We start from the raw sequence: 17,439 nt of genomic DNA, 5'->3' as shown, positions 1-17,439 counted from the left end.
TCATTACTCTATTAAGATTAATGGAAAGTTGCATAATTTTTTAGTAGAGGTCGAGGTTTAAGGTAGGGGGATTCGTTATCCCCCAATTTATTTGTATTGATATTTCAAGTTTTAAGGGTATTGTGCGTTAATAATTAAAAATTCGTTTACATCCCTAGGTAAGTCTATATTATGTTAAAAATAATTTAGATAAATTTGTAAAATGGTTTTGATAGAGAAATTGTTCTTGGTCCTTATCATAACCAAGCTCCCTTTCTATTCTCTCCATCCCAAATTCTTCCATAATTCCAGTTTACATCCTTGAAAAACCCTAGGAACGTGAGAGCTGAGTGCAGTGACCTCATCTTTTCTCATCTCAACAATTGGACCAAACTCACCGATCATTGTTCCTTGACAATGACGATAGCTGTTTTTTTTACCATTTGGCTATTGTTAACCATTCCATATCCTCATGGTTGTAACATTGTTTGGTCAGATTTGGTCAGATTTCTAAACTAATAAAATACTAATTTAACTTACGGTAGATAATTGGTGACCTGAAGCCAAACAGTAAAACGAGCGCTGTCATTGCTCTATCTGCCACTGCCAGCCAAAAACTTGAAAACTGTACTCATCTGACACTTATCTGGTCTTGAAAACGGTAGTGCAAAACGTTGGTATTGTATATTCCTTTTCTCGTTCATTACTCTTATTACTAATAGTGATACAAATCAGTAGCCCCAAAATTAGTTTGAGGTAAATGGTAAACAGCATGTTGAAAAGTATAACTACTAGTATCATTCTCCCACTTTGCCTGATAGTGATGAGTCCTGGTTATCTTTATGTGGGAGAAGACACAGAGAGCAAGTCTTGCCATTGTTGTTATATGGAAGACGTAGTGTTTCAAGCCAAGCTTGGCTGCTAGTGAATACTTCTTTGGTTATGGTTGTTTGTTTAAGAACATGTGGTGCGGAGCGGGTGATATATGTATATATAAATATATATACATATACAGGCATACATATATTGTACATATGTACATGTATGTATAAATAAATATTGTGTATATATATGTAGACATATATACTATATATTTATGTATACATGTATGTATATGTAAATATTTTAATAAATAAACTTTAAAAGTATTTGTTATTAACGAATTATGAGAATAAAATATCTTACAATTAATGTGTACTTAACGGTCCATTTGAAATGAATGAACTTAAGATTTAGAATTCATTTATAAATATATTCTACACGGAATTCATTTGCAAATGAATTCATGTTTGGAATGATATAATTTAAAATATAAAATTCAATTGAATTCTACAACTTATGTTTGGAATGAATCCAAAATTTAAGTTTCAATTGTTATTATTGCCTAAAATACCCTTGGTTTAATAACCTTGTTTAAGTTAAAAAAATAAACATAATCAAAATATCCAGAATTATTTCACATCAAAATTGGTAATCTTACACAGTTAAATATCTAATATGCTCTTATATTGATTTTAACAAAACCTTCCCTTCCCTTCTTATAAATACGCAGCTTCAGAGCTAGCATCAATCTAATCAATCCAAACTGCAGAGAAGATGCGGAGAGAGAGAGAGAGAGAGAGAGAGAGAGAGAGAGAATTAATCAAAAGAAGAGATGGAGTTGAAGTTTCTGCTTGGCTATGTGTTCGAGCCTGCCGACGAACACATAAAATAAAAATATCAAACTTACCGTTAAGAGGAAGAAAGTGACCTCAATTGATAATTTGAGAGAGAAAAATAAAAAAAAATTAAAAATAATGTAACCGTGAAAAAATTATATTATTTTATTTCTATTCTTTTTCATAAAAAAAATTTAGAGCTCCTTTTTCTCGATTTTGTTTTCAATTTTATTATTTTGAAAATAAAAATAGAAAATCACATTATTTGATTGTTTGTTTTTGCAGTCAAAGATTTTAAAAAGATTTGAAAAATCATGGAAACAATAGATAACTACTTAAAAGAAAATAAAAAAATTAGATTTTAAATATTATAATTGCTTAAAACACAATTTTGTTGCTGTGAGTTTATAACAATTTTTGGCCATAACTGTTGTCAAGAAACAAGATAATTTTAAAAGAGTCAAAAGTTTTTATAAATAGGTTTTGAAATTCAAATACTTCGAAAGAAGCAGTTGACTAATTTTATGAATCCGTTGACAGTTTTTGTTCTAACAACATTAAAATGGCTAGTTTTTAAGGCATTCAATATGGGGTAACAATCATTAAATTCAATTTTTGTGTTTGGTCAACCAAAAAGCTATAAATAGAGCATGAAGGAGCTTGAGGGAGAGCTAATGAAGAAATGTAAGTGTTCAAGCGAATCCCCCATCTCATTTTTCATTTGAAGGCAACTTGAAACTATTGTAACATTTGTTATAGCATTTGATTCTTACATATGTGCTTCATTGTAATTAAGAGAGCTATCTCTTAGATTCTCGTTAATTTAAAAAATTTATTGTTGTGTTGCCTAACTTTTGAGTTAGAGGGCCTATCGGGTATTGATAAAATGATTTCTATCTACCTATTTTGTTGCTAGAGGGTTTACTTAGGTTCAAGTAAGAGGTGTTAGTGGATTTGAAAATTCTTAGTGATGAGTTAAGGTAGTAGATTAGGCCAGTTGAACCGAATCACCATAAATTTTGTGTCATTTGTATCTTCTAACTTCATTTCTTTCACACTTTGTAAATTCCACTATACATTGTTGTTTTGCTTTTTTTACGGTTTTGATGATGAAAAACAATGTTAGTTTTTACAATAAAATTTTGTCAAGATGTTTCTATATTTGGTGCACCTAAAATCACTTTATAAGTCCTAAAAACACCATAATGAAATTCAATTTCACATCATAAAAATCAATTTCATCCAATGCCAAATATCATTCTTGATGGAATTCAAAAAATCAAGTTTTTAAGTTAGAAGAATCGTTTAAATTTGATTCATGAAAATTGGTTTTGAAGCAATTGAGAAATGAAGCAAGTTTTTAAAAAGTAAAGGCCAAGTTGTCGACCACATGTGAGAAACGGTCAACCACTTGAGGTCTTGTTCTCGACTGGCTGCCAAAGTTCGTCGATAGATCAAATGCATGCTTCAGCCAGAAGCAGTCGACAACCACTGCATAAAAATTGGTAGACTGTTTTCTAGCCAATCAACCTCGAAAAGCTCTATAAATTCAGACCTGGTGGTGCATTTTGAAGAGTTAGAGAATTATTGCTAGATTCAAGTTTCAAAATCTTACATAAGTGCTAAAGTGTTCTCAAATATTTCTTAGAAAGCTCTATTATTCATTTGTATTATTTCTTCCAAACCCTGTGCTTAATTTTTGATAGACTTTGTAACTAAGAGATTCATCTCTCAAATCTTCTCTTATTCTAATCTCATTCTATTTGCCTAACAAGGTTGCTATAGAGGCTATTTTGCAAAGTAAGAGGTTGTATTTCTAATTTTAGTTAGGGGTGTCAAAAAATATTCGAAAACCAGTGAACCGAACCGTGCCTTTTGGATTGGTTCTATAGTTCAACGATTAGGTTCTGGTTCTAAAATATTAAGAATCGATATATTTGGTTTGGTTACTGGTTTTCTTTTTCAAATCGTGGTTCGAACCGAACCGGAACCGATATTATACTTGTATATATATTATAATTTTTTGGGTATATATATATATACATATGCATAAATATATTATTACCTGCAATTTTAATCTGTTAGTTTTTATTTATTTCTTTTTTGTTGTTGGCTATTATTATTCATAAACTCTTTTATTTCTAAACTTTTATGCGCTATAGCTATACTAAATAGTCGATGTAATCTCATTTGATAAGATAGTCTATGAATTATTTTGTTCTACTTTTACTTCAAGATTTGAAGCATTAATGAAGTTATGAGTTCATTTTAAATTACAAATTTGTTTGTAATTTCATATTTTGTGAAAATGTTTAGAAGCTAAATGTTAATTGGATAGAGTCGAAATCAAACCGAAACTGGTCTGATTCGACGGATTTGTTATGATTTTGTTTTATATATGTAATGGTTCGGTTACGATTCTTGTTTTTTCCGAACCGTTGACACCCCTAATTTTAGTTGAACCATTATAAATTGCTTGTGTTTCCTTTGCATTTATATTTCATTTCATTGATCTTGATAAGAATTCTTCTCAAACACCATTATTTTGCACTAAAACATCACCATTCGGCAAAATATGTTCAAGTTCAATCAAAATTTTTAATCACCCAATTCACTCCCCCTCTTGGGTGTTTGGTGCCATTACTTAGAGAAATTCTAGCACACTTATTGTGTCACAACATTTCTTCCTCATTTCAAACAAAGATTTTCATATCTCAATTTTTTTTTTTTAAAACACCCGATTCGCCCCTTCTCTTGAGCGTCACTACAAGAATTTTGGGTTTTAGCGACGGAAATATTCCGTCGCTAAAACCCAAAATCCATCGCTAAATCAATTTAGCGACGGACTTCATCGTCGCTAATTTTTTTTGTGATAGATCCTTTGCCAATTTAGAGACGAAAAATTTTCGTCGCTATTTTTTTAAAAAAATAAGAATTTATTTTAGCGAAGAAAATATTCCGTCGCTAAAATATATTTTTTAATTTTAATAAAAATTTCTGTTATTAAAATATATTAAGAAATAAAAAAATAAAACTAAAAAAGATACCTCTCTTATCCTGCTTATTTTAACAAACGCTACTTAAATATATTAAATAAATATTTACTTATATATATATATTTTATTTTTTAACAAGAATAACGGATGTCACTTCTCTAGTTGTAATTATTATGAATGACTTAATTGTACATTTAATTGTGTTACAATGTCTATATATTATATAGTGACATACGATATCGTTATAAAATATAAGATACAATGTCATTTATATATTATGGTTTTTAATTTTTTAGCTTAGCGAAAAATTCTCCTATTTATAGAGGGAATGAGATTGACAAGATAGCTCTTAGACTCCTTTCTATATAATAAAATCTCACTATATTATTTCATTTTTATGATTTTCAAAATTTAAAATAATAAAATTTTTAACAATATTATAATTTTTAAATTTTTTATTTATTTTTAAAATAGTGTTTGTTTACATTTTGTACAAATTTAATAAATATTATAAATAATTAATTATTATACATTTATTACATTTTTTATTTTATGCACATGAAATATATTATTTCATATATTTAGAATTTAACAATATTATTGTTTTTAAAATTAATATATTTATTTAAATTTAATAAATTAATTTTTTTATATTCATCTCATGTTTAAATGTATATTAAATTTTTTATAAAATTTAAATATTTATATATTTAAATATTCATCTAAAATTTAAATATTTATAAATTAATTAAATAAAAATAATAAAAATTAAAAATTAAAAAATTAATGTTAGCGACGGATTAAATATTCATCTCAAATGAATTCATGTTTGGAATGATATAACTTAAAATTTGAAATTCAATTGAATTCTACAACTTATGTTTGGAATGAATCCAAAATTTAAGTTTTTTTTATTGTTATTGCCTAAAATACCCTTGGTTTAATAACCTTGTTTAAGTTAAAAAAATAAACATAATCAAATATCCAGAATTATTTCACATCAAAATTGGTAATCTTACACAGTAAAATATGTAATATGCTCTTATATTGATTTTAACAATCATATTATATTAATTCTAACACAAATCTTCCCTTCTTATAAATACGCATGAAGCTTCAGCGCAAGCTTCAATCTAATCAATCCAAACTGCAGAGAAGACGCGGAGGGAGAGGGAGGGAGAGAGAGAGAGAGAGAGAGAGTTAATCAAAAGAAGAGATGGAGTTGAAGTTTCTGCTTGGCTACGTGTTCGAGCCTACCGACGAAGTGCTCATCGAGCATTATCTGTTGAAAAGGATGACCGGGGAGATATTACCGGTGGCCGAACTTAATCTTGTGAGTGAGTGCAATCTCTACAGTGAAGAGGGATTGCAGGAGGCATTTCGAAGAATTCAAGAATTAGAGGACAAAGAAGAAAATGACGAGGACGACGACGACGTCAGAGAAAATAGTTTGGATCATTTCATCCCTTCCCCGACATTCAATAAGGAGCTCTTCTTTTTCACGCCGCTGAGGAAAAAGAGTCACAACGGAAACAGAATCGATAGATCGGTGGGAAAGGGAACCTGGAAGGGGCTGGACAAGGGACATCCAATTTTGGACGCTCAAGGCAGGGTTATTGGGATGAAGAAAAGCTTTAATTATGATAATAAAGGGTCAGCCCAACACCTTCAATGGGACATGAAGGAATATAGTCTTGACGGCATCTGTCTCCAAAATCCAAATATTAAGGTAAAATCATTTTCATCCATACGACCATATCTCCCACCTCTCTCTCTCTCTCTGTCTCTCTTACTCTCTCACCCCCTCTATATGTATATGTTTATCGTCTGCCATATACAGACAGATATGGTTTAATTTTCTTCTTGAATCTTGATCTTTTGATTATTCCCTATATAGTTTTGTTTTCTGTCTTTGTAATTTGAAAGATTTTATTGGATCTCTCTCAAACCATTAATTAATTAGTTCTTGCCAAGATTAATGCGTTTTTCTTTCGTCTGATGTGATGCAGGTCAAGGACTACGCGATTTGCAAGATCAAAAAGAAAGCCAGAGCCAGAGGGAGAAAGCGTGCGAGAATCGAGAACCACCAAGTAGCAGAAGAAGAAGAAGAAGCTGGTGAATCATCATCTCATTCTTATGTGGGAGCTGGAGCTGGAGCTGGAGCTGTTCTCTCCAGCATTGAGAGTGAGAAGCAAACACTAGAAGAAGAAACAGCTGCCGAAACTGATATCTTCAATAATAATATTGAAGACGATGCCGCCCATGGTTGGGTCCTCTCACATATTAGTTTTGACGATTTAGACTTTTGAAACAGATAGAGATTTTTGTTGTTTATTACTGTTGAGTGATAGATAGATATTGGACGTTATGTTTTCAAGTAGATTAGCTGTTACTGTTGAGAGTAAGTGCATTATCTTATTCTTGATCCTTATGTAAAATTAAAAGTCCAATTGTTTGTAATTATATTAATTACAATAATTGTTTGTGTACATAACAATTATGTCATTGTAAATTTTCAAAATCAAAATATTGTGTTAGCTTTTTACATATATTTATATATATACATGTTGTGATTAAGCATCACTTGTTGTTTTATAATTTCATCTTTGGTTAATTTATTTATTTGTTGTATTATGCTAATTATGATAAGAGACACAAGTAGGGTAGCTAGTTTTACTTACAACAAAAGGAAAAGGAAAAATTGCATTCATAATATATGTTAATAATAATATATATTAATTCACATTAATAATAGTACTGTCTCTATATATTTCTGATTTATATGGAAGAAAAAAAAATTGATTAAGATAAAAAATATATGTAAGAGTAATGCTAATCATAATAGTTAAGATGTAATAAATTTATTTTTTTTTAATTTGTTTTTTGTTCTTAAACTAAAACAATTCTATTAGTTAATTAAATATTTTATAAAATATGATGATACTTTTATATATAATAGATCGACAAATTTATTTAAAAATAAAAATAAAATACAATAAATTTAAAAATAAAGTACTATTGTGCCATGGTAAAATGGGTCTCACAAAAATATGTTTTTGGGCATCACGAAGCTTCCAGGCAAAACTTCCAGGCAACTAATTAAGGGGTTTTCGAGCATCATGAAGCTTTCGGGCAACTAAGGGGTTTTCAGGCATCGCAGAGCTTCTGGGCATTAGGGAGTTTCTAGCCAAAGTAAAGGACCTTTTCAAGCAAATAAGAAGTTCCCAGGCACGAAAAAAACTTTTTGGACATGACTAAAGAGTTTCTGGGCATAAGGGACCTTCTGAGCATGACTAATAGCTTCCGGGCATAAAAGATCTTTTGGGCACGACTAAGTTTTCGAGCAAGGTACTTTCAAGGCATAAGGGATCTTCCGGGCAAATGTAGAAACTTTCTGGGCATTGGGGAGCTCTGGCCAAAGCTATAGACTTTCTAGGCATAAGGGACCTTCCAAGTAGATGTAGAGACTTTTCGGGCATGGGGAGCTTCTGACCAAAGGTAGAGACTTTTCGGGCACTGTGTATCTTTCTAGGAATCATGTACCATTCTGGGCAAGAACGATACTTAACGGGTAAAGGACCCCTTTTAGATTATTGACACGTGTCCCTTAAAGGGATTCTCATGATCGTGCCCTATAAATACCTAGCTACAGGACCAAGCAAATGGATCTTTTTTCATCTCTAGTAACCTCTGAACACTTCTCTAATTTCTATTACAATAGTATCATTTTCGAAATACCAACTTGACTATCAGAGGGTCTTCGGGGGAGAACACTCTCACAGACTTTCTAACCTGTTTCGTAGTCTTGATAGCAACGTAAGTGGAGAATCAATTAGCAACATCAATTGTTTCAAGGTATACTTTCAAGGCATACATTCAGGGCATACTTTTCGGGCATACCTTCAGGGTACACATTTAGAACATACCTTTAGGGTGAAGTTTCAAGGCACACATTCAAGGCATACCCACTTCACAAAATTTCAATTATTGTATTTTGGGCAACAAGTACAATTGTTAGCGTTATCCATACTCTAAATGTTTTTAAGTGGCAATCAATTGTGTAAATCTTAAATCTAAGATAAAATCAATGAGAACAATCAAAACATAATATTACTCAAGATTGAGAAATTGAACCATCTAAATTAATATAATAAATCACAATTAACTTGGATTATTTTTTATAATTAAGTTGTACCTAATCTTGACAATTAAATTAATAAATCTTAGTTATTTTTTATTAACTTGGATTATTGTTTATATTATGTTTCCTAATTTTTAAATTTACGATAACTGAGTTGTTAGAATGCATGGAATATTTTTCATGTTCTAGCACCGTTATGCGATATAAGGGGCAGATTCGTCGTATTATTCAAACCTCATTATAAAAGAAATTATTATACGATACAAATTCATTGATATAGAAGAATAAAATTTAAATAACAATTATGTTTTTTGTGTGAATAAATAAGAGAAAATAATTGGGAAACTAAAATTCCTTCCTTTATGAAAAAAGGGGTGTAGATGTTGGTTTTTAATTATTAAACTCTATTTATAAATTAATTAATAAATCATCTATCTTTTCACCATTCACTTAAAATATTTTCTAAAATCATAAAAAAAAAAAAAAAGACTGGCCAGTGGCCACATCTACACGTTTTATTTGAACATGCCACCTTCTCACTCGACATTCTTAAATTTCACTAAGTTATATATAATTTGTGTTGCATTTTTAAGATCATACCTATTCTTTTAATATTTAAAAAAATTTACATAGCATCTCATGTAACATAATCTAATAGCAGGAGATTAATATAATATAACTTTTAGACAATAGTCAATATAATTTTTGGAACATTGAAAAGTACTCTTTACATTTATATTAAATGTTGAAATTCACTAAATTCCCTTAAAATAACTGCAATGTTTCAATTAATCTTAAACAATTACATACACTTCCATTATTACAAGTCAATTAAAAATAAAAATATCAAACTTACCCTTAAGTGGAAGAAAGTGACCTCAATTGATAATTTGAGAGAGAAAAATAGAAAAAAAATAAAAATAATGTAACCGTGTAAAAATTATATTATTTTATTTCTATTCTTTTTCATAAAAAAAATTAGAGCTCCTTTTTCTTTATTTTGTTTTCAATTTTATTATTTTGATAATAAAAATAGAAAATCACATACATTATTTGATTGTTTGCTTTTGCATTCAAAATTTTTAAAAAGATTTGAAAAATAATGGAAACAATAAATAACTACTTAAAAGAAAATAAAAAATTGGATTTTAAATAGTATAATTGCTTAAAACACAATTTTTTGGCTGTGAGTTTATCACAATTTTTTGCCATAATTGTTGTCAAGAAGCAAGATATAATTTTTAAAAGAGTTGAAAGCTTTTACAAACATGTTTTGAAATTTAAATATTTCAAAAGAAACAATTGACTAATTCTGTGAATCTGTTGACAGTTTTTATTCCAATAATATTAAAACGGCTAGTTTTTCAGGCATTTAATACGGGGTAATGGTCATTAAATTTAATTTTTGTATTTGGTGGACTAGAAAGTTATAAATAGAGTATGAAGGAGCTTGAGGGAGAGCTAATGAATAAGTGTACGTGTTCAAGCTAATCCCCCATCTCATATTTCTCTTTAAGCTTTCATTTTTCATTTGAAGGAAACGCGAATCTATTGTAACATTTGTTATAGCATTTGATTCTTATATTTGTGCTTTATTGTAATTAAGAGAGCTATTTCTTAGATTTTCATTAATTGTAAAAATTTATTGTTGTGTTGCCTAACTTTTGAGCTATAGGGCTTATCAGGTATTGATAGAAGATTTGTATCTACATATCTTATTGCTAAAAAGCCTACTTAGGTACAAGTAAAAAGTGTTGATGGATTTGAAAATACTTAGTGATGAGTTAAAGTAGTGGATTTGGTCGGTTGAACCAAACCACTATAAATCTTATGTCATTTGTATCTTTTTTAATGACATTCAAAAAATTAAGTTTTTAAGTCAAAAGAATCGTTTAAATTGATTCATCAAAATTGATTTTGAAACACTTTAGAAATGAAACAAGTTTTTATAAAGTAAAGGCCAAACTGTTGACCACATGTGAGAAACTGTCAACTACTTGAGGTCTTGTTCTCGATTGGCTACTAAAGCTCGTTGACCAGTCAAATGCATGATTTCGACCAAGAGTAGTCGATAGCCATTGCATCAAAATTGGTAGACCGTTTTTTTAGCCTATAAACCATTTTCCTTACAGATTTCTCAAACGGCTAGTTTTGTAGCCCTCCAACCACTTCCAAATGGCCAAAATATTCAAATCCCATAAAGAGCTCTATAAATTCAAACCTAGTGGTGCATTTTGAAGAGTTAGAGAATTACTGCTAGATTCAAGTTTCAAAATCTTACACAAGTGCTCAAGTATTTTCATTTTTTTCTCAAAAGACTCTGTTTTTCATTTGTATTATTTTTTTTCCAAACCTTGTACTTAATTTTTGATAGACTTTGTAACTAAGAAATTCATGTCTCAAATCCTCTCTTATTGTAATATCATTCTATTTGCCTAACAAGGTTGCTAGAAGGCCTACTTTGCAAAGTAGAAAGTTGTATTCATAGTCTTGGTTGAATTACTATAAATTGCTTGTGTCTCCTTTTCATTTATTTTTCATTTCATTAATCTTGATAAAAATTATTCTCAAACACTATTATTTTGCACTAAAATCTTACCATTTGGCAAAAAAATTTCAAGTTCAATCAAAATTTTTAATTACCCAATTCACCCTCCTCTTAGGTGTTTGGTACCATTGCTTAGACAAATTCTAACATACACTTATTATGTCACAACATTTCTTCCTCATTTCAAGCAAAGATTTTCATATCTCAAATAATTTTTTTTTTAAAACATCCAGTTCACCCTTTCTCTTGGGTGTGTAGTGCCATATTTATTCAAACCTAATCAAGAATTGTGTGTTTGAAAATTCAATCAAAAAACCATATTTATTGAGAAAATTAAAAAAATTCAATCAAATATTCAATTTTTTAGAGATTACTTCACTTTCACGCTTCAATGATAAATTGAAAATTAATTTATTTTTGTTATTTAAAGATGAATTTGATTTTTTTTAAGTTATAAACTAATTGCTTTTGCATTTATTTGGAAATAAATTGAGATTTTATTTGGATTTAGAATCTAAAAGTGGGGTTGCAACAAAAAGAAAACAGCCTAAAAAAGGGGTGAAAGAGACCTTCCCAACTAAAAGGTCTTTAGAAGATTCTTTCGGATCAATCTTGCAAAGAGAGAATTGGGAGACCCAGATGTCTCCAAAAAAAGAGATTTCTAGGGGTATTCCTAGTATGGAAGCACAAACATATCACTTATGAGATCTTCTCCAAGTATCTCGCAATAGATGTAGATTATCTGCAAATCTTTCCTATCTCAAACAAGTTCAAAATGGTAAAAGTATTCATCCCAAACCAACTAGCCCCACAATAAATAGAGGAGCCTTTTCCCTAAAAGTGGTATGCCATAAATTCCATTGAAAGAGTCTACAACTTTCATCAATCTACTATTTTCTATAATTTTGACTTAAGCATCAGAAGATTTGTGTAAGGAACACTCTAAGCCTTCTGACGAGTTCTTTTTTTGCAAATCCAAGACAACTTGGAGACAATTCCTAAACAAATAAATTTATTATTGTATTCAGGTAACAACAATTGGCGTCATATGTGAGAAAACCACTAAAAAGTCAAAAAAAACTATAATGGTTCGCATTATAAGATCTTAGTGTTAGATAGACTTCAATAAATATATATATATATGATGTTGCACCCAAGAGGGGGGTGAATAATCCTGAGGTATTTCTGACCATAGTCCTATGGTAGTTAATTTGATGGATAGTAATCGGAGGTCTGGGGGTTCCATTCCGATTTCTAAACCATTTGGTAGAACATTCTTTGTTTTTACATAAGGTGGCAACTAGTTAGGTTATGAGAGTGAACAAGACTCCTATGTTTCGTTTGGTGAGTACGCTTAAGGCGGTGAAAAGGGCTATGAACCAACTTAATAGCACCATAAGTCATGTCTCTAAAAGGGTCATTAATTTTATAGGCCGATTGATGACTAATGTTCAGGTATATGTGTAAGCACCCCCGCCCGGCTATCCCCAACCACCAGGATTACTCGAACGAGAGCGTCTACGGAAGAGGAAAAATAATGAAACACCAGACCAAAACCACCCTGGCATGCATACTTAAAAATGAGAGCAACGGAAGCGAAGCTAAACACATGCATGCACTACGGGTACCCCGCTATCACAGCGGTCACATGGTAATTAAATGAATACAGACTCCTGTGCCGACATACACAAGACTCGAGGAGTAACCTGGCACAGTAAGAATAACAGAGTAAATTCTACTCAACCATCAGAGTTGACCGGGACTGACGGGACTGCCTGTACACCATACAAACTCTGCCACCAAAAGCTAACTCCCTTGCCATGGCCCACGCTGTCATTACCTGGAATGATGAAAAAACAAGGTGAGTCGAGAGACTCAGCAAGCATAAGAAAAGAGAGACTGAAGGCTGCACAAAGCCAGAAATCTCTCCCCAGAATAAACCCCCAGGCACACACAAGCCATGAGACGCTACAACACAATAGTATAGCATAATAAAAGCACATACCGGTCCTTGGGGCCCACATAAGACACCTGGCACCCAAGTCCCATACCAACTTGTCGCTGCCCTGGACGGTAACAAATACCTCCAGCATCCTGTGCGCGCTGTTCCGGGTCGGTACTCCCGTCACCCGTCCATGTCGGTACTCCCGACACCTGTCCCTGTCGGTACTCCTGACAGCCGAGCCATAGGCTCCCTCGGAACGGTACTCCCGTCCGAGAACTAATAACTACCAGTAACCATGCAATGCATATAAAATGCAAGGCGTAATGAGCATCAACGTGATACAAGGCGCCCATACATCCAGGCATCAGGCCATGCTCCGCCCACGTAGTAAATCACATGCGATACATATGCCCGTGCTGGATGCAACCTGACCAATCTAAAATGTCCGTGATCAAGCATAACCAAATCATGATGATCCCATCATGCAGCCCGTACCCATGTGCATACCAAACCATGCAACAAAAATAATAAACTAAACGTGCAGTAAATCACATACTGACAGAGCTAGTCAGCAGTGCCCGGCACCGGTCAACGGTCAGTGACTAGGAGTGTCCACCCGACGGTCCACCTCAAGGCCGTACAATAGTCTACCCCAATGTCACCAACAACCGACCCATGTCCTACTGCTCGATAACTCTAACCAAACCATAAATAAATCCGAGAAAATCATAAATAACCCGCACGTCTAGGAACCTAGTCCTCAGGCTGGATCAACATCATTCCCAAAAGGAGTGGGGGCGGTACAAACCCCCATAAGCTCACAACAAACAAAACTCTAGATGTCTCGAATTTAATTAAACTTAAAACAAATGAATAATAACTCAACAAATAAGGCTAGGTACCGAATTAAAGTAAGGGAGGTGATAATATACAGGAAATCACGGGGTCTTTCACGGAAATTAAAGATTAGGAAGAGAGGGTTAAGAGCTTGCCTTTACACAGTCGTTTCTTGCATTCCTTGCACTCCCGCTGCGAAGTAAAACGTTTAATAGCGATTAATAAAACCCTGACTCGCATTAATTAAATCTAACCGTGTAATATAAATAATTTAACCGTTTAAAATCCCACGTAGGTACACCGTAAATAAAACCCCAACGAATCCTATATTTAATTTAAATTATATTACTCCAATAACATTCTCAATGTATATAATTAATTAATCTATAATAATAGCTCACTAATATGCAACATCACTCTCTGCTTAGCATGCATATATATATATATATATCTCCATTAACCTGTATACACGGCTATGCCAAGTCCTTCCTTTCCTTTTATCCTAATTTCATTGCACTCACACACTGTGATTACACATATATATATCTAGATATATAAATTGGCACACGGCACACTCACTGCAACACAAACCCTCACACCCTCACAATCAAAATGATATACACTCTCACGCACACAGTGCACTAATACGTGTATATATATATATATACTTGCACACCAAATTAATACACCCAACACAGGATAATCGCCCAAATTAACAAAATCAAACTTATAATCAAAATCTAACCATACAAAATTTATTTATACACTTTACAGCGCTTACGTAGATAATTAAACCTCAATTATACAGAATTTTCCACCATTTCTCTTGGTTTTTCCCCCATTTTCAGCCTTCACGCGATGCTCCATCTTCACTGTAATTTTCCCCATTGCCTGCTGTTAAAATCCCCTTAATTTACAACCCGTTCTCGGCCTTAAAAGGAAAGAAAATTAAGGCATCAGACGCTACCGCGTGGCAGCCAGCACAACCCACCGCCTTCCATTTCTTTTATGCTATTCCCTTATAGAAATTTTATATTTTATCTTATTCTTCATGGGCAGCACATGGGTGCATGGCTAAGGGTTCATGAAGGAAGAGATGCTCTTGGGCGTCCATTATGCTGGATACTTCCACTAGCTTCTTTATTTATTTATTTTTTTATTTCCCATGAGCATTAATACAATAAACTCCAATATTAAACTACATCCCAAATTATATATATATATATATATTTATTCCAGGCACCACCGCAGCCTCCTCACTTAAATTTTAATTTCTCCTAGCTATTACATTCATTTGCATAGAATAACATATACTATTATTATATTTCCAAATTTTGGGATATTACAATATGCATCTAAGATAACACTCAAGATCTAGTTCTTCACCAAAGAGAGTTGCGATTGTGTAGGGACTATATGGTTGCATTAGCTCAAGAATCTGAATTTTTCCATATTTGTGCCAGGGTCAAATGATTGGTAGAAGGGCATCGGTGTTCTAGATTCTTTTCCAAACCGTAATGGCCCAGTGAAATAACCATCATGTCTTGAGTATTTAGAGGACAAATGGTTCGAATTCAGAGTTTCTAGATAAAGTAGTGGACATTATAGTGTCCTCCTAACAATATCTCCTTAGGTCTCAAGCTCGATCGAAAAAAGTTTGTAGCTTGAGGATGTTGCCCCCTTTATGGATAAGCAATTGGCTCAAGAGCAGTGGATGGGGCTTACTACATCTTTCACCCTTGAGGAAGTTAAGTAGTCTTTTTTTCGTATGGGTGATGACGGTGCCTGGGCTGGCTTGACAGTTTTACTGTCAATTTTTTTAGGAAAGCTTGGGATGTGGTGGAGGTGGTCCAAAACTTCATTTCCATGGGATATCTATTGGGGAAGGTTAATACTACCACTATTAGCCTTATTCCCAAAGTCTCTCGTCTTGATACGCCTAGCCAATTAGACCAATTTTTTGTTGTAATATCCTTTATAAGGCCATTACAAGATTTTGGCTAACAAACTCAAAGTGGTGGATGAATTCCAAACTACTTTTGCTAGGCAGAATAATGTTTTGTTGGCACAAGAGTTAGTCTACCAGTACAATCTTCATAGGGGTTCCGGTCCTATGTTGTGCGATAAAAGTCGACTTAGCTAAAGCCTATGATTCTTTAAAATGGGATTTTTTTTCTTATGGTTCTCCATCTAATGAATTTCCCTTCTCAATTTTATAGCTGGATTAAGGAGTGTATTACGACTCCTCATTACCCTATTAAGATTAATGGAAAGTTGCATAATTTTTTGATAGAGGTCGAGGTTTAAGGTAAGGGGATTCATTATCCCCCAATTTATTTGTATTGATATATAATTCAAGTCTTCAGGGTATTGTGCGTTATTAATTAAAAACTCGTTTACATCCCTAGGTAAGTCTATATTATGTTAAAAATAATTTAGATAAATTTGTAAAATGGTTTTGATAAAGAAATTGTTCTTGGTCCTTATCATAACCAAGCTCCCTTTCTATTCTCTCTCTCTCCCAAATTCTTCCATAATTCCAGTTTACATCCTTGGAAAACCATAGGAACGTGAGAGCTGAGTGCAGTGACCTCATCTTATCTAATCTCAACAATTGGACCAAACTCACCGATCATTGTTCCTTTACAATGATGATAGCTGTTTTTTTTACAATTTGGCTATTGTTAACCATTCCATATCCTCATGGTTGTAACATTGTTTGGTCAGATTTCTAAACTCATAAAATACTAATTTAACTTACAGTAGATAATTGGTGACCTCAAGCCAAACGATAAAACAAGCCCTGTCATTGCCCTATCTGCCACTGCCAGCTAAAAACTTGAAAACTGTACTCATCTTACACATATCTGGTCTTGAATTGCCGTTAACTAGGATTTGTAGTGCAAAACGTTGGTATTGTGTGTTCGTTTTCTCGTTCATTACTCTTATTACTAATAGTGATACAAATCAGTAGCCCCAAAATTAGTTTGAGGTAAATGGTAAACAGCATGTTGAAAAGTATAACTACTAGTATCATTCTCCCACTTTGCCTGATAGTGATGAGTCCTGGTCATCTTTATGTGGGAGAAGACACAGAGAGCAAGTCTTGCCATTGTTGTTATATGGAAGACGTAGTGTTTCAAGCCAAGCTTGGCTGCCAGTGAATACTTCTTTGGTTATGGTTGTTTGTTTAAGAACATGTGGTGTGTAGCGGGTGATATATGTATATATAAATATATATACATATACAGGCATACATATATTGTACGTATGTGCATGTATGTATATATAAATAAATATTGTGTATATATATGGGGACATATATACTATATATT

At 32.5% G+C, this 17,439-nt stretch overlaps 1 protein-coding gene across 1 annotated transcript; it reads left to right on the top strand.

The window, feature by feature from the left end:
- The first annotated feature begins 5,849 nt into the window (after positions 1–5,849).
- Positions 5,850–6,942, top strand: LOC127812787 (NAC domain-containing protein 2-like). Its single transcript, XM_052353316.1, has 2 exons — positions 5,850–6,362; positions 6,643–6,942. The coding sequence occupies exons 1-2, from the start codon at positions 5,850–5,852 to the stop codon at positions 6,940–6,942; spliced, it is 813 nt and encodes a 270-aa protein (XP_052209276.1).
- The last annotated feature ends 10,497 nt before the right edge of the window (positions 6,943–17,439 follow it).

The sequence above is a fragment of the Diospyros lotus genome, chromosome 11 (assembly GCF_014633365.1).
Source record: "Diospyros lotus cultivar Yz01 chromosome 11, ASM1463336v1, whole genome shotgun sequence".
Taxonomy (NCBI): domain Eukaryota; kingdom Viridiplantae; phylum Streptophyta; class Magnoliopsida; order Ericales; family Ebenaceae; genus Diospyros; species Diospyros lotus.
The sequence above is the reverse complement of the archived record's forward strand: the minus strand, read 5'-3'. Positions and strand labels throughout refer to the sequence as shown.

What these genes read in the sequence shown, in the direction of transcription:
- LOC127812787 (XM_052353316.1), top strand. Translation starts at nt 5,850, where the DNA reads ATGGAGTTGAAGTTTCTGCTTGGCTACGTGTTCGAGCCTACCGACGAA. An exon ending in TCCAAAATCCAAATATTAAG is followed by an intron (nt 6,363 to 6,642) that starts GTAAAATCATTT and finishes GATGTGATGCAG; the next exon opens with GTCAAGGACTACGCGATTTG.